At 29.8% G+C, this 23,004-nt stretch overlaps 1 protein-coding gene across 2 annotated transcripts; it reads left to right on the top strand.

Annotated features, from left to right (window-relative positions):
• Positions 1-11,489: 11,489 nt before the first annotated feature.
• On the top strand, positions 11,490-19,264 carry LOC112689799. Of its 2 annotated transcripts, none has more exons than XM_025563651.1 (4): positions 11,490-11,956; positions 13,153-13,263; positions 13,714-14,243; positions 18,568-19,264. In XM_025563651.1, exons 1-4 carry the CDS (start codon positions 11,830-11,832, stop codon positions 18,583-18,585), a joined length of 786 nt encoding a protein of 261 aa, XP_025419436.1. In that variant the 5' UTR covers positions 11,490-11,829; the 3' UTR covers positions 18,586-19,264. The 2 variants fall into 2 exon arrangements, with proteins under 2 accessions (XP_025419436.1, XP_025419437.1); XM_025563652.1 differs by lacking the exon at positions 11,490-11,956 and adding an exon at positions 12,887-12,973.
• The last annotated feature ends 3,740 nt before the right edge of the window (positions 19,265-23,004 follow it).

Genomic DNA, 23,004 nt, shown 5'->3' on the forward strand with positions numbered 1-23,004 from the left:
TTGTTCAGTTCAAATTACAACGTGCTAAGAGGAGGAACATGGGGCTCTTAGGTATACCAGTTCAAATTTATTTGCTCAATAATAAATATAATTGTTTTAATTTATATAACTATTCAGTCATAAAACAATAAAATATGTATTTTAGTAATTATTAAATGTGTAGGTACATTATAGTTTATGTAATTTTCGAAGGATTATATTTCTTTATACAAGTTCCATAAAAAACAATTAAAGAGTATTTTTAAAACATAAATTTTTCATAATTTCATACAAATTATCTATATAAATACTTATGTATATTTCACATACATTATTCGCTTTGAACCTCAAGTATAAACTTTTCTGTGTCGAATGCCATTGCAGAAAAAAAGTAGGTAGGTAGGTACTAAGGTACAATATTCACTGACAGCTTTCGAGCGCTCCGTTTATGCTTATCGTGTGAATATACATATTTAAATATGAGTATTTAATTTTAGATGGTAAAACGCAGCGTTTCCGAAACGCGAAAACGCAGCGCACGAAACGCTACGTGTGTAACCAGTTTAATAATCAACTGTTTTTTTAGTGTCACTTTTATTTGTAAATTAATTTATGGGTAGTTAAATATTAGTTTATAAATTATGGATTTCACTGACGATCAGTGTATCACGCTAATTAATTTATACAAAGCGCGTCCTATTCTATGGGACCCATCAAATCCTAAGTATAAATTAACGAAACTTAAAATCGATTTTTGGCTCGAAATAGCAAACGATATTTAATGATTTCATGACCACGAAACTAGCCCATGCCATTAGAAGATCGTCCTCGCTTGACGACATTATTATTAAACATTTTAAAAACACAAACATGATTCAAAATCAATGTGTTCGATACTTATTCACACAACAGTAGAATTAATACTAAATAGTATTTTGAAACTCAAATTCCGAGCCAAGGCAAGCGAATGCTGACGAATGCTGAAGAACGAACATGAACGAATAGTCTGCACGGTGGTACCGAATCTTTACCGAATTCACGTTCGTTCGTTCGTTCACAGTCGTAACGTAGACGCACTTTTAAGGGGATCGGTGGTGGTGTATATTTAAGAAGTTAGGTATAGGCAATATTTAAAGTGATTGTGTGAGTCATTTGTGACTGTGTGCGTAGTAAATGATTATTAGTATGTGTACGGGTCTCTGCTCTACATCAGGTACTACCCACTCTACATCTTATCTGCTAATTGACCAATAACTATAACAACATTGTATAGTAATACATGGTAATAATAATTACGTAAATACGTTGTCTTCTGCATTTTATATTATTATTGTTTGACGTTCATTCTACACACCTATTTTTGGCTTTACTGCAAAAACCTTCACAATTTAATTTTTCATTATGTATTTACTATAAAAACAAGAGTTTTCTATTTATTTTAAGTAGGTATAAAGGATTATGTTATAATAATACACGTTGTGTGTATTAATTTATAGAGTATATTAAAAAAATATATATACAAATATTAATGGTTAAGGTAAACCAGATCTTATAGGTAATCCTCGATCAAATCTCGATTCTATAATTTCTGGGACTAAAGATTCCATATAAAATGTTGTGCATTGTGGTTCAATATTATATTTCCAAAATTCCTCGTCTCTTAATATTTTATCGACTACATAACCTATAAAAATATAAAATATTAGATAATGTTGATTTGAAATAAAAAATAAAGTAAAATGTATAAGTTACCTTTGGGCGTCCACACTACAAAATAGCACCATTTTCATTTTGTAATATCAAGTTGTCCTTGTACTTGAAAATAGTAACAATTATTTTTTTTTAATATTAGTTTTTCATCATTATAAATCATGTATTTTATTTTTTGTTATTTCCTCTATTTTTTTTCACTTTGGATAGTTTTTGTTTTTTATTTCCCATTTTACCAAATTATTATAAATAAAACAAATCACGTTTTATAAAAACAAAATCTAAGTGACAAAAAAGTACGTAAAAATCTTACTATTTTACACTAGCGAAAAATACATATACCATGTCCAAGTGTAGTGATGACGTGAGGCGAAGCTCAAATGAACAATATTTCATATTTTCCTGTTGTATTATTATACCTATTATATTTCATTCATACCAAATTATCAATATACGCAAGATATCTTATTATACATTTGTAACGTAGTAATACCTAGAATAGTATAATTACGATTTATAATCTATCTATCGCAAACCGTGGCATGCGATGTAGTTGAAGGAACGGTAGTGGCGAGGAACTCTTCCGCACGCGGCACGCGCTACAAGCCACTGCCGCACTGTCGCGCGTATGAACATCCAAAATATGTATTTTTTTTACTAAAACTATGTAATTTTGGTCCATCATACCGATCGATCCCATAATGCGATGACATTTTTGAAAACTAATCTGAATTCGTTATAATGTCTACTTGAGATCGATCAGTTCACATTTTAAGATTTCTGATTTATATTCTGAATAATCAACGCTTGAAAATGCCGAAATTTCAAAATATTCAAACTATGATGGAATAAAAATTGGATGTTTTGGCTAAAATAACTGTCCTCTACCGATCCCTTTAAGGTTTAAAGCCGTGCACCGTCCGTAATCGATGTTCGTCAAAATGCCAGTCGATCCCATAATGTTTACGCCGGACTCGCATTATCGCAATTACTTGCATGTTTTTTCCCCAGCGCCTATTTTTACTCGTGCAAAAATAAAACCAAACGAACGCGAACCACAGTGATGGGCATACGTATTCTTGCGTCAGTTAATGGTTGGTTAACGGGTCGAAATAACTCTCCCCTGAAATGCCTATTGTAAAATAATTTTAAGACACAGTTATAATGTTATATCGTGTCGTCAATTCTAACCGCTTCCATTAACTAAATATAATAACATTTTATATTTTAACTTACGTTTGATCGGCTTATAGAAATTGAAACGTTAGTAGTTTTGTAAGAGGATATTGAACATTTAAAACCCCCTCAAAATATTTTTTTGGTTACGTTACTGTCTTGCGTGCTCAAATTTGCGGGCAATCCGACATGTTAGATAGACATTTAATGAAATTGGCCGATTGTATGTCAGTTTAAAATGTATATCTATTGAAAAAGGATGGACGTACAAAATGCGCGCGTAACGACGGACGTATTTTTTAACGCGCGTACTAGAGCGGGCACACGGAGCGTTGACAATATGACGTCCGTTGAAAATAATTCTAATTGGCATTGCTATTTATTCGTGCATTTACCATATTGTACCAGTGGTAGTGTTACTTACTGTTGGCTTAATTTTTACTTTTAACGATGTATACAAATTATGTTTTATACTTGATACACTATATACTTGTTATAATTACACATTACTCGAAAAGAAATCGAATGAAATGCCCAACGTGTTAATATCAATATTTAATCAGTATGAACCTTTTTCTAAGTAATTTCGGGTGATAGTTTTGTTAACTTTTTCAATACGTCCGTGCTTTGTGCGCACGTGTTTCCACTTATATCGAAACCGATATAATTCTAAACGCGCGTCGATGATTTTCGACGTGCGTTTTAGAGAAAAATTACGTCGATAAAAATATGAAGTCCGTACGAACGCGCGTTATTTTTAGCGCACGTTCCTCGCGTGCCCACTCCTGCGAGTGACAATGTACTTCTACGACGCGCGCACCGACGTATTTCGTACGTCCGTGTGACACCAGCCTAATCGTATACGTGTCCGAAGCAGCTCTGCGTACCGCCACCGTCCGCATGGTCGTTGAATGGTAAGCGCGAATCGGAGCCGACCGGTGCACCGGGAACCGGTTTTGGTCCGCAGCCCATCCACGTTACTAATTCCACGGCATGTTGCAGCTGCTACAAACGTAACGACGTCTACGTTTCGGTTGAACGATACGATTTTACGGGACTATTTTGAAAACGTAGCGCGGGCCATATGAGTACGCCGCCGCCCTTGTTCCTAATTAGTGATCGCAGCAATATCGTTAAGATAGCGTACACGCGCGCGTGTCTTACCCGCGTATTATTTATACATTTATTTATACATCCGTCCACTTATTACGTTTCGATCGCGTTGGGTTTTACGTGATTTTTCAATGCTAGCGAAATATTTCGACGACGATGCCGAAACCGTCGGGCCATATCTTGATCATATCGATGCATCGCGGTCGGTGGCGGTTCCAGAGACTTGGTTCGGGGTGGGGGGAGGGCTAGGTAATAATTTTCACAAAACAATAATTTTTACAACGCAAATTCCAGTCGTCTATTTTTTGAATTATTATATATTATGTTATATATTTATACTTCACTATAATAGTAGATTACTATCTACTAGTATAATACTATGTTTTCTTTTTGTTTTCGTGTTTGTAATAATTTTTTTCACAATGTAACATTTTTAGAAATACAGGCTTGGGAAGAGGCGCTTTTTTAATTGTTCATAAAATTAACAAAAACAATCGTACTTCATAAATGATTGTCATTAGACATGGTCAGTTGGATTCTGTATCTATCTCGAAGAGAGAACCAACTTTTTGTTGGTGTTCCATCTATTTGTAGTGCTTGGATTTATTTTGTACGTACGTGCGCTGTCTTATTGCCGTATAATTTATGACATAATGTACAATTATTTGGAATTAAGGTATTAAATATTACTATAATATGAGCTTATTATTACAATACGATAATATGGCATGTCTTAGGTCTGTTTTAAAAGTAAATGACCTTAACTAATTTTTATAATTCGATGCGATTATATGATACGATTTTGATACAACTAATCTAAATTGTTTATAGTAAAACGATATAATTATATGTCAAATGTAATGTTTTACGTATTTTATATAATATAATAAATTACAATTAAATATAACTATGTTAATGTCTAATGGTGATTATTTGTTAAGTACAGGCAATAGCGCACACAGGATTTTTTCGGGGGGGGGGGGGGGGGGCGGGTCAAGGTAAAAATATAACATAGTTTAAAATTAACAAAATCATGAAAATCCTTAATATATTTTGACTTAAATAATAGCATTGATAATAGAATAGACTATTCTATAATCAATGATACTAGGTATTCAATACTAGCTCTTCATATTTCAAACTTGTAAAATTTGTAAATTTTAACCTAAACATCGGAGAAAATTTCGGGGGGTTAAAACCCTTTATCCCCCCCCCCTCCCCCGCGTGCGCCACTGATATAATCAATATTTTAAATTAGCTGTAGTCTTTTAAATAAGTGATATTTCATTTTCTATATGTAATTTTATTAAAAGAAATCTATACAAGATAAATTTATTTTGATTAATTTTAATCCTCAAATATCTAGTAATAATTTTTTTTAGATATAGAATATGGTTTGTATTTTAAATTTTATTATGATTCTTAATCTTAAATACTGATGATTATGCAGTATAATAATTATACACAATTCTTGTGCATATCGTTACATAACGATGAAGTCTACGTGACAACTTTTCAAGGTCGTTATGTATATGTATATATTTATACCGTACCAAGTATGGTAGCCAGTGGCGGAACTAGAGGGTGGAAGACAGGGATTTATCCACGGGCGTAAAATTGTAAATGATGTAATTTTTGTAATTATTAACAATCAATTTGATATTTTTAACTTTGTTAAATACTGATATTAGGTTAATACTCAATTAGTATGATTGTATATTAATTATTAGAAAAAATTTCTCGAGAAGAGTATTTTATTATTAGTCTATGATTGGGTGTAATTTTAACATTTTCCCCGGGTGTAAAAATTTCGAGTTCCACCTCTGACGGTAGCATTATATATAACACCGCGAAATAGCGTTTTCACACATAGATTTATACATTCATCTTAATCTTTAACACATAAAAATTGTCTCTACTTATATCATTTATGCTTCCTTAAACTACTTAATCGATTTTGATGAAATTTGGCACAGAAATAGATTACGAGTAGATATACTTTTTTCACAAAAAAAAAAAAATGCAAATATGTTAAAATTAATTTATACTTAATATAATCTAATTAAGTTAAAAAAAAAAGTTTTAGATTTATTCCAATAAACTATTTGTTATTTACGTACCTATTTAGGTTTACATTTTTGCAATGAAAATAATTGAAATACAATAGAACCTCGCTATCTTGAACTTCGGTATATCGAATTTCCATATGTCAAATTTTTCTATAAGTCGAAGTCATTATCCGGTACCCACCGCCTATTACGATTCACTAACTCGAATGTATGACAGATTAGATAAAGTATAAAATGTTCAGACTATAAAATATAAATAAATGACAGAGCTTCTACACACAACGTTGTAATAACATTGATATTAATTGTAGTTCGACTGTAAGTATAGTAACCGATAACGGCGTTAAAGTTATACGGATTTATATTCGATACGTCCAACAACATTCAGGAGTTAATAAATACTTCTAATACTAAACAAAAACAAACAAAAATGACTGATTTTCTACTTTATAGAAAATAATGCGGACTTCCCTAATGACGAATACTAATAATATCAGTGACGTACATAGCGGAATGCAAGGAATGCGGCTGCATTAGGACTTTAAACATAAAAGGGCCTTTCTGACCTTATAGAGCAGTGTTTCTTAAACTGTCTTAAGTAATTTTTTAAGAATGTTTAAGAAAATTACTTTAAAATTTCCAAATAAAGATTAGTAATGGTGTAAAAATGTTTGCACTATAGAAAAAAAATCTTTGCAAATTAGATATCAATATATAAGCCATATGAAATAGTCTAAATTTATATTTAGTCTAATTAAAGTAATTATTATTAAAGTTTTATTATGTATGTATGTAATTATTATTATTATTTTAATTTTAACATATTTTTTAAATAAATACCTTTAATACAATACTTTTATATGATTATAATTTATTTACAAATAATTCTAAAAAAGTAGGGATTTCACGATAAATATGGACATCAAAAAGGGTTCCACGGATAAAAAAGTTTAAGAAACACTGTTATAGAGATTATAGTAGATTTATTATTATATAGATTATTTATACCAGACAAACTTTCCATCACCAAGAAGTAATTAGTTATATTTTTGATCATACTTCTATAATGGATCAGAAATATTATCTATATTGTAAATTTCTATACGTGTACGAATATACATATACTATAATCGTGTATGATATGACTGTATCGATTTACTATCAGTTGTGTTCGGTGTTTAAATTGTGTCAGTGTTAAATTTTATATTGATTTTTTAAAATGGAAAATGAAATTCGCCGTATTACTTCAGAAAGGGTAAATGATTTGTTGCTAGTGAATGGGCACAAATTTAGATATATTAGGTAGCGGGCTGATGGATATGTGAGATGGAGTTACTGTAAAAAACAGTGTACGTCCACAGTGTTAATGACGTTTTATGATTTAGTTTTAGAAAATGCTAGTAAGCATAGCCATCCTGTTGATCCAATACAAAAAATTGATCGACAAGTCAAGGTTTAGAATCGAAAGAAAAAATTTCGATTTTAATTTCAATTTTGATTATTGATATTAATTTTTTTTTAATTTCGATTTTGGTTTCAAATACTGGTATTTATTTTTTGCAATTTTGTTTTTGATTTCAAATATCGAAATTCATTGAAAATTTGGAGATTGAACACAAACATTATATAAATCATAAAACATCAGAAAATGTACTCATAGTAAGTATCTGGATATAGTTGGAAATAGGTATCGGAGTTTTAAAATTTAATTTAAATATTGAATTATTTTATTTAATAAACAATTTGGCGACGTCACGCCCAATTTCAAGCGCAATCGTATGCCTTTGAGTAGTAAATATTTTGGTCTTTTGTTATTCTGGCACTGCGCGTAATCGTATACCTTAAAAAGGTAAGTCGCATCCAATCGTACTCCACCGATAAAAATAGAATCGAATATTTGTATTTATTTATTTGTTATTTGTATTATAATATGCAGTGGCCCAACTAGGGGGGGGGGGTTGAAGGGTTGTGTAATTTTTAATTCCCCCCCCCCGAAATTTTTCTGAAGTTTTTACAAATTCTACGTAGGAAAAAAATGGTTTATTTTGATCACGAAAAACGGCTGATTGATATGAAATATGAATATTATAATTGATAAGAATAAGAACAAAACATTATGAAAAGTTTTGTAACTTTAAAACATCAATAATCTTGCTATTATGATTTCTCGATAGTTGATTGTATAATACTTTTTAATGTGGTATCCCAATATGAAATAGAAGTTAAACAGTTTAATTTGTAATTTAAATATTTTACTCATAAATCCAACTTAATCTTACTTCATTATCCCCACCAAACACCTGCAGAAAATGCTTATTTTTATCAAGCGACATTCGTTTCGCCCAGTATATTAGTTAAAATATGCATTTCACTACGTGCTGATAGACTAAATAGGTGACAGTGGCAAATCTAGGATTCTCTTATTGGGGGAGGATATAAAATAGTTTTGTACATAACAAAACTTAATTAAGATAATTCTGATCGTAATAAATAATCTTTTTTGACCCACGCGGGAGATCTATCCCCTACAATCCCCTCTCCCGTATATCAACTACTGATAGGCAGAAATTTAGGGTTTCGAGGTGCCCGCACTCGAATTTTATTTGCAAAGATGATCACAATATTATTGTGTCGTAAGCGAATTTAATATAATTTCGTTTATACGAGCGATTTCATTTCGCATGTTATCGATTTTCAAACACCGATTGATTGATTAACTCGACGGTGGTTTTTGATCACATTTGAAATTGTACGGTGTGCGAACCGTTACTGTTTCGATGCGATGTACACGCTGATGTTTGTAGAAAATCTCGGACAAGTGTAATGGTTACAAAAGTGGTTGTTTTACTGATTGCATTGAATTAAAAAAAATAATAAAAAATGACAACAGTTCTGCGCAGTGGCGTATCCAGGGGGGTTAGGGGGTTATAACCCCCCGAAAATGTTTAGTGTATGTATATTGTTTATTGATTATAATAAAAACACACAAAATTCAAAAAAAATTTAATGTTCCATTTTTTATAACCCCTCCAAAAAAAAATTCTAGATACGCCACTGGTTCTGCGACAGTTACCCGGATTATTTCTTCCCAGTACGGACGAATCCAATATTGCATTTTTATTATTTGCCCTTTACTATATGACCTTGATTGGTTGGGATTCGGAAAATATATTTACCAACACCAACATTAATGCAAACTATTTTTCTATCATACTTGATGATATTGTGATGATCGAGAGGCCCCCGAATTAATTAGCCCAGGTCATAAAAATCCTTAGGACGAGTAAGTACTTGTACCGCATTTGTGTATTGTTTTAACGGTAATTTATAATTAGTGCATATTAGTATGGAGCAGAGCCGTGTCAAACATTTCAGCGCCCCGAGGCAAAATTTTTTCTACGGGGCCACTGGGCACAGGTAGCATATTAAGTGCAGATAAGGGCGCCCCCTTACTTTTAAAAAACTACGACGCCCAGGGGCAATTGCCCCCTTTGACCCTCCTTTAACACGGCCCAGGTATGGAGTCAGACTACAATATTTTTGGCAGCCGATAAAACATAACCTATCGGCAGTCAAATAACATATCAATAACTTATAAAACGCGTTTAACAAAATGAAACAACTTTTATGGTGAATAACGGGTATGATGTAATTAAATAAATATTTATACATTTATGTATATGTTTATGTATTAGCAAGGCATGTAAGGCCTACGCTATGGATTTGAGATTTCTTTTTTAAATGCAGTACTTTTTTTTTTTATTTGCCTTTGTTTACACATTACAACAATGTAATGCGCTACATTATAAATCATAAATATAATATATTTACTATATTTACATAGGCGGCAACAATGGGGGTTGGGCGTAAGGACCTATAGTTCCTCAAATAAAAAGTTATTATTTAATCAATTATTTTTTACTTTTAAAGCAATTTTTAGTACTTATGACTGAAAAGAATTGGAACATATGTAAATATAATTAAAAATTAAATATAAAATGAAATTTCATATAAAAGTTTTTAGTAACATTTGTTATCTCTTATGAACTTATAATGTATACTTATTATTTAAATAGATTAAAAACCATATTTAATTTTTCAAATTAAAATGTTAACATTTTATTATTTTTATTTTTTTGATTTATCGTATACGATAAATCAAATAATTAATAATTCGGTATCTTTCCATATGCTAGTTAATAATAAATTAACATTTTAATTAATAAATTATAATACCAAGTAACATTTAATTCATATATAATTTTAAATATTACTACTAATATTTGTATAAGGAATTTTTTTTTTAATAAAGATTATTAATGTACTTTGTTGATACATAACAATTGCTTACTTAATGCAGACATTCTCGTTTAAAATTAAAAAATTAAAATTAAAATTTAAGGAATAAAATACAGGATGAATGGAATTCCTAGAATACATTCAATTTTTTCTTCGGAGAAGGGGGGATGTTCATTATTAAATTATATAAAACTATATATTTTTGATAAAATAACTCACATAATTGTAAAAGCAACACATCCTTTGCTTAGTTCAAAACCTAAAGAACTCACGGGGAATCTATTTCCCTATTTGTAAGTCCCCGTAAGGGTCGTCAATATGTTTTCGCCCTGGGGCGCAAATCGTTTAAATGCGACACTGGATATACTCAATCCCGGCAATGATAAATATTTTAATCTTGAGACGAACGTTGGAGGGGACGGGAGGCGGGCGCTTATGACTCGAGGCCATTGTTAAACACTGCCGTGTGAGCTCCGACGTCGACGTACAGTAATGTCCTACCTTTTTTCCTCGGCGGTCCACTTTGGTAAACAATTATCTCAAAGCGGGCCACCGAATATAAAAGTACGAATAATATCAATATTAATATAATAATGTTATTTCGTTACACATAGTAGGGTATACAATGAACATGTTGAATTTGTTTTCAACTATTTTATTGATTACAGAAAAGATTACTGAAGATCGAAGTACACGCTGTAGGTACACATTAATTCGATCAGTACACTATTTCAAGTGCACGGGTTGTACCGTGAAATTTCTACATGAAAATGCTCGAAAATCAAATTATTACATTTTTTTTTACATTTCGTTAAATTTAAAAAAACCGTAACGGTACACATTGATTACCTTCGAGGGTCGAACGTGTACCGAACGTCGCCGGATAACAGACCGTCAGACGTACGCGATCGGAATCCGTTCGTCGAACGGTGCGAAATACGTCGTAAATGTCGACCGTAACAATAGGCCGTACGGCGAGGGACGGTCGTTGAAATGCGTTTGGGGTATGTTCGGTGGTAGTACTGCGTTTTCGGTTCAATCGCCGCGGCTCCGCGAACACCACTCACTACCGGCCCACAGCCTCGGTTACAGTTCGTCTCATCACCGCGGTTCGCATCACGTGACCGCGACACGCGCATACGATCAGCCGTCGTTATCATGGCGTCCGCTAGCGGTCGATACACGGAAAGACACGTATGTCAAATATCCCTGTTACTCTTTTGTGTTGCGCGTACCTGCGCACTGAGCAACACTGATCCGAGTCGAACAGTGTTCCGCTGGTGTCCTGGACGCGCTCGTCGCACCAACAGCATTTGTTTCAACAGCGACGGCAACTCGTCAACGATACACGGTGCTAGCCGACTTCCGTTCCGGTGCACGCCTGTTTTCACATCTGTTGCTGCTGCTTGGTACGCAGTCACCGCGTTCACCGTTCACGACGGCCACTGTAGCGTGCTCGCAATCTTATTTTTTGGTATACCCGATGGCCACCGCTACTACGTTCAAAAGGTCTTTCGAGCTGAGAGCCATTACCTACAAGAATAATTCCACCTTTTTCCGTGTTGGAAACGAGGGGCAACATGACATATTATGCGACGTATTCGATAAAGGTAAATCGAATCTGGTATACGTTGTGGATTCGAAATAGTTGAAAAACCATAACAGTAAGTAGTGGTGGATCCGTTTTTGCTTTTATTTTTTCGTTGCGTCTAACATCTTAAAATTAACATGTTTAGTGAAATTAAACTTACTTGGGATGGTTATGGATACCTACGATATTATTGTTGGAACGGATAAAACACAGTAGTAAACTGGTACTTAGCTGATTCTTAGTCTAACATGCTAGTCGTCCTTCTTATATATTACCTTGAGCTGTTAACATTCATACCTGGAATTTTTTAGACATTATTTTATTTATTTGTATAATTAACAACAGCATTTGATATTAGCGCTTTATATTCTTTAAGTAATTTTAATACTTGTATTTCTTACCCGATTCTTAGTATACTAGTTTTTCCTATATTAAGCTTTAATTAACATTTAACATTTTTAACATTCTTAGCTGTAATAATATTGTATATTATTTTAATTATATTGTTTTATTGCAAACAACAGAAAGCCATAAGTTCAATGGATATTTTTCCTTGTTTGCTAAGACTCTTTGAACATTATTGTTGGTATAATTATGAATGTATCGCATAATGTTTATCAGACATGACTTGACTACACTGTTCGTAGATCCAATGCCGTCATTATTTTTTGCGAGGCTCTTGGCAAAAGCAGTAGGATATCCTTGCACTTCAATATATCTAATCATTCTTACTATTTCTAATTTGACAAATTGTATGTGATCAATTTTAAGTACAAGAAAATCTTAGGAAATTGCTTAAGTTGTCTGTCCACTAACAACGGCACTGCGTAGACTGGTAGAGTTGATCACTCCTATATTAACTTATCAGACTATCAGTAAGTTTTGGTTCAGTAAATAAATTTATGTTTTAATCTTTAAAGGGTCTAATCATTAGACATGAACTTGGACCGTGAAAATGGAATTTGCGATAAAGGTTTCAACAACAGGCTCAGCTCACTACATGTGCTACTTGTTGTATCTAGACTATAATATTAAGGTATTAATTGAAGCATTGCATTGTTTTACTGACTATTTCATTTTATATCACTTGATAACATGGTTAATTCAATTAAAGATCATGGTCCACGGGTTCTGCGTCCGACCTATAGATCCATCACTGCTAACAGGTGTAATTAATTCTTATTGTAACTGTTGGTATTTATTTTTATATCGTAGACAAGCAAGAGATGGTACATGTTTTTGTAGATTCTAATTTACTCATTGAGCTAGGACTTCTAGTAATCGTCGGCAATGTGAATCCAATCAAACGCTTCACTAAAAGAATATGTAAGTTTACCAAGAATCAAGGTAGTTTTTAAAATATATGATGCAATTTATAGTTTATTAAATATTAGTTCACCGTTAACATTGTCATATGTAACTTCTGTTTGTTTCATGAACTTAAACATTAGAACATTTATCATAGTTTGATATAAATGGCAAATATGAAAATTAAGGAAAGGCAATACATTTCTTTTTAAATTTTCCTTATTTTAAATTATTTTTGATATAATTTTACCATTTTTTTTCATTAGTTAGTATAGAAAAATACAATTATTTTTGAAATATAACCTGTATTCCATAATTTAATTTGATTTAAAATATTATAAATTTGCTCAATCATGAGAATATTTTAACATTAAAGCAAATTTTGGTTTCAATTATAAATAACATATCTAATGTTAACATTTTTTAATTTATAATTTTTAATTGTTTAATAATAAATGTATTATTTAGATTGGTCTGAAAGTGCTTCAATTTTCTTGCGTAAGAAATATGATGAGTATGTTCTAAATTTTGGTCCAGGAAAACGTTTTCTAAAAAAAAGAGACATATGGAATAAAATATCTATTGATTTATTCAATGAAATGCGTATGGTAGCCAACTGGAAACAAGTTCAAAATCGGTACAAGTCAAGTATGAGAATTAGACCAAGAACTTATCGATATAAGCCTGGGAATGCTCTTACAACAGCACCGATTCAATCTGGATTTCAAAAGATCAATAATATTGAAGATAGTAAGCCAGGAGTTCCTGAAAATATGATTGAAGTTAATATCATAAATAATCCTGCTCAAGTGAATACAGAAACACAAAATCTTGGTACTGGATGCAACATGATAAACACATCGGTAAAGGTTGAAACATCAGTAAAAGAAGAACAAGTAATAGTAAAAGATGAAAGTATATACGAAGAGGAACAATTTGAATTAATTGAAAGTATCATCTCAAGAATGGCATCTAAATTTGAGGAATCAAGCTTAAAAGTATTTTAATTTTTATAAACTATTTAGTAACATATAGTAGTGTATAAGTAATTAAATTACTGATTTTAGTGTTAACATTTTAATAAATGCAAACAGTTAAAAATAAATTTTTATCTAGATTTACAAATTACATAATAGAATTGGAAAAAGTAACCATCGTTCAGTCTGGTTGATTTTTTTTTATTCTATTCTTTCTTAAGATTTTTCAACTTGACAATTATTAATAATTTACATTTATTTATTTTTACATTAAAAAGATGACAGTTCATATCTAATTATTTTTGTCTATCTAAAATGCTGTCCTATCATAAGCACATTTTTAAAAAGTTAAATATTCTCAATCATGATTATTAAATGTTAAATAGTTTGATGCGTATAAAATTAATTTAAAACATATTTAACACTAAAAGTAGATACAATGTAAATTTAAATTAGATAAAATTGTAAATCCTTAACATAATGTAACTTATTCACCTTGGACAAATGTTAACCTCTCCTCTAGTCATTTAGTTATTGTGTCAATCAACCATATGCTTGATATATATATATAGATTTAGCTTATATTGATAAATTTAGATAAGTCAGTGCATTCTTGTAGACAATTATGCTATTGAAGGTAGGATAAGAATATTAAATATTATTAGAATATTGTTATTATACGTGTAGGGGTATTGTGTGCTGTTGCTGTTTAATAATTATTAATTTATTTAATATTCCATAATTTCATAGTATGAAATTGTTATATTATAACAATTTTTGTTTTGTATTTTACTTTCATTGTTTATATTATGTTATTATGTGTTATTCTCTAATTTGGTTGGTAAGATTGTATATAATTTATTCAAGTAGTTAAAAATAATGTGTGTACTGTTTGTATTGTAATGTTTGTATTTGGATGTAATACTTTTTATGTAGGTGACAACACAGTTAATTTTTATAAGTTTCCTAAAGACAGACAAGTTAATGTGCCATGGACCAATATATATGGTAAAATGGAAATAATAGATAAAAGTAATGCATGAGAAATTAATTTAAAAATGAGCCAAAAGACAAAAAAAAAAAAAAAAATCAGAATTTATTTATAGTTATATTTGGGTCCTATGAAACAAAATAGTAGATTTTTATTTATGTTTTATGTGTTAAAAATTAATAAAATGATTGTTTCCTCATAACTATAGACGATCTTGTATAATAATTAACAGTATAATATTAATAACTTACATTTTCAATTTTTAGTTTTCCTGATAAAATAACTTGGTTAGAATTCAAAACTTCTTCCCCTTTTATAAAATTTCTTGAATTTGAAGAGCATTTTACTTATGAAAATATATCACTTAGTTAAAATGCATCCAATTTTAAATTTATATACTTATATTTATATTATATTATATATTAATATTTATTCTAATATTTATATACTTAAGGCAGTTGAAATTAAAAAAAAAAAAAAAAAAAAAAAAAATTAATAACTAAAAATTAACTAATAATTGAAGAGTTTTTGTTTTATAATCTATAATGAGAAATTATTGTTGATTTAAAAATAACCCATGTGACCACAATTTAAAATAACTTAAATCATGTATCTAACAAAATAATGAAATAATATTATATATGATCAATTTAAGTACCAGTTAACCCTAATATGTGAAAAATATTTAAATTGGTGATTTCAAAAATAGTCATAGTATTGACCACAAAGTCAGTACTAGTACAAAATTGATAGTAAGACCAGCTATATTAAAATTATAAATCTTTGTATCTTTACTAATAATATTTGCACAAAATAAATCATGCGTGTATACACAACAAAGCTTTGATTTCATTTATATCAACAAAACATCATTATTTTCCATTTTTTAAATTTTAAAAATTGCTTATGCCTGGTTTTGAAAAAAAGGTTTTATTTTCAAAATCCTAATTTTGGCAGCAATCTATCCTACTTCTATATCCATTTTCTAATGACATACAGCGTCCTTAGTGTTATCTAATTTTCCCAATTGCTGCATATCCTGCTAAAAGTTGTCATTAAAATCATATGGTTGAATAGATATTTTTTATATTTTGTATTTTATTTTGGAATATTATCCTTCTAAAAAAAAATTGTTTATACCTATAAAATAGCGATGTTATTGTTTTAGGTTTTTATTTTATTATATTATGTTTTTTATGTTTTATATATGAGATGTTTAACCGCCATTCACTTTGTTCTGATTAGTATCCCTTGATGTAAATATAAATTATTAAAATATAATTTTTTAAGAGAGTGACTCATTATCCAAATTATTTTAAAAGTGAAATTAATAAAAAAAATTATAATTAACTTGAAAATGTTTAAAAAAAATTTGGTTTAAAGTCAGTGAAGTCATTATAGTCATTAACCATTTTGGAATCCTATTCACAATTAATAATTAATAATTATTTCATGGTGATTTTTCAGTATTTTCAATTTCAACGAATAATGAGCGTACAAGCATATATTTTAGTGAAATAGTTTTATGTGTTCCGTATTGAATTCTTTTTAACATTTCAGAATGTAAATAATCTGATTGTTGGCGGGGTTTTATATCTTAATTATATGGTAAAATTTGGATTTTTATTAACGTTAGGTCTTAGACAAAATAATAACTGAATTATTAAAATTTTCCGTCTGCTTAAAATTGTACGAACGTATGACGTATTATCACTCTTTCCAAAGTGTGCAAATAAATACGTCAAACTAGCAACCATTTTTGGTTTGTACTTTTTGTTATTTTTATTTTTAACTGGATTAAGAATAACGGTTAATATTATATTTCATCATATGATAGAATTATCATCAGTCATGAGGTATTAATCCCCCATCGTTTTTTTTTTAATTTTTTTTATACCAATTCTTGTTATATTTTTAAGGTTTGTAAAAATTATTTGTCTCATCATATAATTTATATTTACATTTGTAATATAAATATATTTACTGCACCAATAAATATTGATCGGTAGTTATCTCCTAATAAGTGATGACTAATTGATTTTTTTTTTTACTAACCCCTCTCTCATCCGTTGAAAGTTCTTGTGAACGCCGCTACTGGAAGGTATAGTACAAATATATAACTGACTGTGTACTTGGTGACTTATATTTATATTATCATATATTATATACTTATATTTTATTCTTTTTGTCGGACGTATGATGCACCGGTGATGACGTCTTGGCCGCGAGAAAAGCGTTGTCGGCACGAAGTGCAGAACGACAAAGGTTGACAAACTTCTCCACTATCGGGACCAGTAATCTCTCTCCGCGTCTCCACCGTATTCCTATCTGTTTTATTTGCGCCCGTTTTGCCCCGAAAACCGAACGATACCGTCGTCGTGTCTCTGTTGGGCAACGCGCATCCACTCGTGTAATACGTTGATACGTTATAATTAGATCCCGGATTTATATGCATTTAAAAAGTGTCAAATATTGATAATGATCTTGTTTTGATCATCAATAATTGGGAACAACAACGGACGCGTTTGAAAACAATGCGATTTATGGCGCTGCCGCAGTTGCGGGTTATTGCGTCAAATGTCGACTGCTTTCAGCGGTCTATCTGTTAATATTTTACGACAAACGCGAACGCGGGTGATTGTCGGACGCATGCAGTGGTGTAGCCATGGTAGGGGTGGGAGCTAAGAGGCCAATATCCCCTTCTTTATGAGCCGTATTTATGTATATGTACTAAAATATTACACTACTATTTGGTGTTTAAATATTTTAAAACTTTGCTACTAACTAAATCTAAACGTAGACAAATAACTGGTGTTTGTCGTTAGTTAATAGGTAAGTTCTACCTTGATTACTACTATCTTTTTTGTGGTTATTATGAACGTTGCGGTGACCCTCATCTAACACATACTTACATAAGTTTTATGTTATGTCGTGACGATGCTGCCTCAGCTGATCACCGTTAATTAATTATTATTATTCATTATAGTTTAATAAATATCATTAAAACTATTTTCAATTGCCTAAAATACATTTTTATATTTGGCAGTGGTGGGGGGGGGGGGGGAATATGAATGAATTCTCAAAGCATTTCTTGCCTAACCTGCCAAAAAAAGTGTTTAACCCCTCCCATTTAAAAATCCTAATCAAATTAATATTTCCAGTGTATGTTGATTCCTGAGACATTAAAATCTCTATTTTAGTTTGAAATAGTTTATTCTTTATATTTTTCATTAAATTTATTATTCATTTTAAACATGTTCATTGTATAGCGAAAACTATCCAAAATTTATAAATTATGTCATTAGTATTACTGCTTGTATAACCTATGGATAATCATATTCAATAATTTTTTAGTCCTATGCAGCTATATAATAGAGACTGGATTGAACCTGCGGAACACTTACCTCCAGGGTACGAACTTCAATGGAATGTATGGAAGGCATTAAATCGGCTGAGAGTGGGAGTTGGAAGGTCTAAAGATAGTTTGTTGAAATGGGGATACATTAATGATCAGAATGCCTTTTGCCACTGTGGAACAACCCAGACGATGGCAAATCAATTGATATGTCCGTTGGCACCAGAACCTTGCACGCTAGAAAACTTAACAGCTGCCAATCAGAAAGCCAAGGACGTGGCTCAGTTTTAGGCAAATGAAACATCTAGTCGAGACACTTACCATACCATATTCATTTTTTTATGTACCTATTTATTCATTTTATATACATATATTTTTTGTTTTATTGTTTTATATATCTATGTATACTCTAAATTGTAAACAAGTAATAAAAACTAGTCTAGTCTTACTCATAGTCACAAGTATGAAGCCTGATTTCAAGAAAAAAAAAAAGCAGCTACAACTTGAATAAGTGTTATAGCTGCATATACAGCGTAATTCACCAAGCGTAAAACACTCATTACCTCAAAAACTATTTACTTTTTTCAATTTTTTTTTCTTTTCAAAATGTTAGATCTATGCTGCCTATCTGATATGTGACAACATCAATCATTACAACTTAAACGATAAATGTATGTTGTATTTAATACACATATCTACTCATGCTTAAATTGTGTAAATCAAATAAAGAATTTAAAAATATAGTAAATATATATGTGATTAATTATTATACATATGTAAATTATTAATATGTGATTACTCAATATAGTATTTAAGTATTTAAAAAATATGTGTATTTTTTTTTTTTTATTATTTTAAATTATTAATAGTAAGTTAGTATTAATACTAAATTCTGTCTGTCAATGGTTGGCGTTGTCATAAAATAGTAATTTGTACTAAATACAAGTTGAAATATTTTTAACAGCATTTTAAAAATTTTACTTTAATTTTAAGTCTGGGGTTATGAGAAAGTTTATTCCAATTTTTTGAATACATGCTATATCTTTACTTATATTTTTCATAATTGCAAAACGACAATTTTGATATAACTGTATCATCAATTTGGAATAGTATTTTTTTAGCCCTGGACTTATAAATCAAAGTAACATTTCATAATGATTCATCATATTAACAGTGGCGCCGAAGTCCTTAAATTTAATTGAGAGAAAAATATTTTAAAAGATCACAATGTCTAAATATCGGCTTCTATTGTGTACTTGTTGTGGGAGGGATTAATTTTCCCTCCTCCTACTGCAAAAAAATTTATTGATGTTTAATTTAAAAAAAAAAAAAAATTCAATTTTGAATCTTAACCACCACATTTTATGTACTTTTCATACAAACCAAGACAGCCAAAAGACGAGAGTTTTTCTCAATCATTTATACGGAAATTTACCTTTTTGGTGGAAGGGTTAAGACCAATTATACGCACAAAATATGGATCATTATTTTTACACACTAACCAATCACCCATTTAAATAAATATAGCAGGTAGAATGTTTATATTATTTAATATAGATATTTGTATTTGGGACAATATAAAAGGACTCATCTTATATTTTCAAAAAAATTCGGGCTGGAGCTCAACCATAGCATAGGGTTTGGCGTCACTGAATATTAATATAAAGTGTTGAGGAATCCATCATGAATAAAATTAGTTCAGAGCTAATTTATTTATCATAGGTTATGTAATATTTATCTGTTCAAATTATTATCTGTATGTGTTAGTATAGTTTATTCAGAACTGTAAATTGAGTGGAGAAAGATTGATATGATATGAATTAACTAGTGATTTTATATTGTTAGTATTTTATTTAAAATTATAAAAGCTTTGATGGTCAACTATCAAATGTATGAATGTTACTAACGTATAAGATGAGAAAAAAAAAAAGCAGTTGCAGTGTAAATTAAATATTAATAAATTCTTTTGAAACAACTTGTTTACAACATATTGTAATTATTATTTATTATTTTATATGTATATGTTACGCAATAATATATTGTTTTTATAGTATACATTTTAAAAGCAATACTTATGAGTTATGAAATACTCATTGTTTATTTAGCCTATAGGTAAATTTAATTTATTATTTTCTGAATGCATTGATATTGTATATATAATTTAACATAAAATAAAAATGTATTATTAAATAATGGAACTGCGGTGTTATTAAATAATAATTTTAATTAAGAGGACACTACACCCGCATACGTTGTCTCCGTCTTACTAACGTAGAGCATAGCAAATTTGTGTTCAGTAGGACCAATTTCATGGTAAAGGTTTTAATTTTACAGTAAATTTATTTATTATTAAATGTAAAGATAAGAATATTACAAGTGTTTATACGTAAGTTTCTTTCTTTATTTGTGAGTTGCATTTTTAATATTTTACATACTCATAAGTTGATTGAAAATTAAAATATTGAAAACTGATATACAAACACAGATAATATTCTTACCTTTACATTTGGTAATAGGTCAATTTACTATAAAATTAAAATTTACACTATGAAATTGGTCTTATTGAACGCAAATTTTCTATGCTGTATGTTAGTAAGACGGAGACAACACATGCTGGTTAGGCGTCCTCTTAATTAGTGTTTTTATAAACAAATAAATTATTCATTATTATCATGTACCTAATGATTGAAGAATTATTTACTTCAGTTTTATCTGGTTGAACTACTTGATCATTATCATTCTCAATAGATAGATCATTTATTACAGGCTTAATGACTTGATCTACTGGAATTTCCTAAACAAAATAAATAAATATTTAGAAATTTTTTTTTAAAAATTACAGGTATTCTGTTGAATAACAGAATATGACAAAATAAATAAATAATATTTATTATTTGTTATACATAATGTAGAAAAAAATAATATGCTATTTATACAGTTTTGCATATTATACCAATGTATTTATTTAATACCTAATTAATAATATTGAAAATTAATTTCCCACAAAATAAAATACTTACTATAGAACTACTAAATTTATGATAAAACATATCAGAAATGTTTTTACACTTTCCAGCTTCCTTCATGAGCAACTTTCGTTGTTTCTTTCTATTTTTGTCAGCCCCTCCACAGTATTTTCTTTTACCTTCCATTTTCAATAAGATGTAATAAGATGTAATCTTCAAGTAAAAACAAATTTATTCAATTTACTACAAAAATGTATTAGTTCTTCTTCTTTAAGTACGAAAAGTAAATAAGTATTAAGTAAAAGTTAAATAAAAGTAAAATATTATCAAAATAAATAGTTGATACCTATCCAACTCATTAATACTCTAAAATCAAATAAAAACAATAGATATTTATATGATATATCTATAAAAATAATTTTAATACATTTAACCTTTCAAATATTTAATTATTTGCTACTTACCTAAAACGCTGTAAATAAAACTACAGTAATCACGCCGATGCCGATGCATTAATGTATGGTTGACTGATGAAATCACAAAGTTCACTTTTTTAAATGTTCGTAAGAATAATTTTATAAATAATAATAATACAGTGTATTATTAAATTACAATATGTATTTCTATTTTTGTTTCAATTCGTCACGACGTTGAAAATTATGTTCGACTTCGAAAAACCCATAATTTATATAATAATATGGTTTCGAAAAAACATCGATGATGACGATAACGCAATGCACCGTCAGTGGCACCGGAACAATTTTTGAACCGTGGGGGATTTTCACAGCTACAAATACAGAGGAAGGTATAATATTATACCTTTATTATTATATTATAACGACTGTGTCCGATTACATCGGTTGTTGGTAATCAAATGATTCTTGAAATAAATTAGATTACAAATCTATTGTACAGTTGCAATAATGGATTTCCTATTCTAAAAGCTATTCTATTTTGGGTGTTGTGTTTAAATATTAAATCATTTCTATTTTCTAAATAAGGGGTAATTGTCTGCATGTTATCTTATTCTTATATACATACCTCTTATACTGCATAAAATATTAAGGGGCTTCACCACCACGTATTTTTTTTAACAAAAACTACTGTTTCTAATTCCAACGCTATGTGTCGACAATTATCATGATTTTCATCCTGAAAAAATATATGAATTCTCCGTAATATGTACAAGAGAACGATTGAGCCACATTTTTAATTTTTGTAATTTGAATTGCAATAAATATTGTTGAAAATTCAAAAAAATATAGAATTTCAAGCTTAAATATTTAATTAACTAAATACAAAATTTAAAATGTGCCTTGATCGATCCCACGTACAGGTTGTGGAAAAAAGAATGTTTTTTCAGAATGCAAATCGAGATAGTCCTTGCAGACGTATGTTTGAATTAGAATCGTATGTTGGAGGGAAAAATAAACATTTTTTCGCGATCATAATATTACGGTCTGACATGTG

The sequence above is a fragment of the Sipha flava genome, unplaced genomic scaffold, assembly GCF_003268045.1.
Source record: "Sipha flava isolate LNK unplaced genomic scaffold, YSA_version1 46_pilon_pilon, whole genome shotgun sequence".
NCBI classification, from domain to species: Eukaryota; Metazoa; Arthropoda; class Insecta; order Hemiptera; family Aphididae; genus Sipha; species Sipha flava.

Coding starts and splice junctions, on each gene's coding strand:
- LOC112689799 (XM_025563651.1), top strand. CDS start 11,830: ATGGCCACCGCTACTACGTTCAAAAGGTCTTTCGAGCTGAGAGCCATT. Junction 11,957..13,152: donor ATGCGACGTATTCGATAAAG/GTAAATCGAATC, acceptor TTTATATCGTAG/ACAAGCAAGAGATGGTACAT. Junction 13,264..13,713: donor ACGCTTCACTAAAAGAATAT/GTAAGTTTACCA, acceptor TGTATTATTTAG/ATTGGTCTGAAAGTGCTTCA.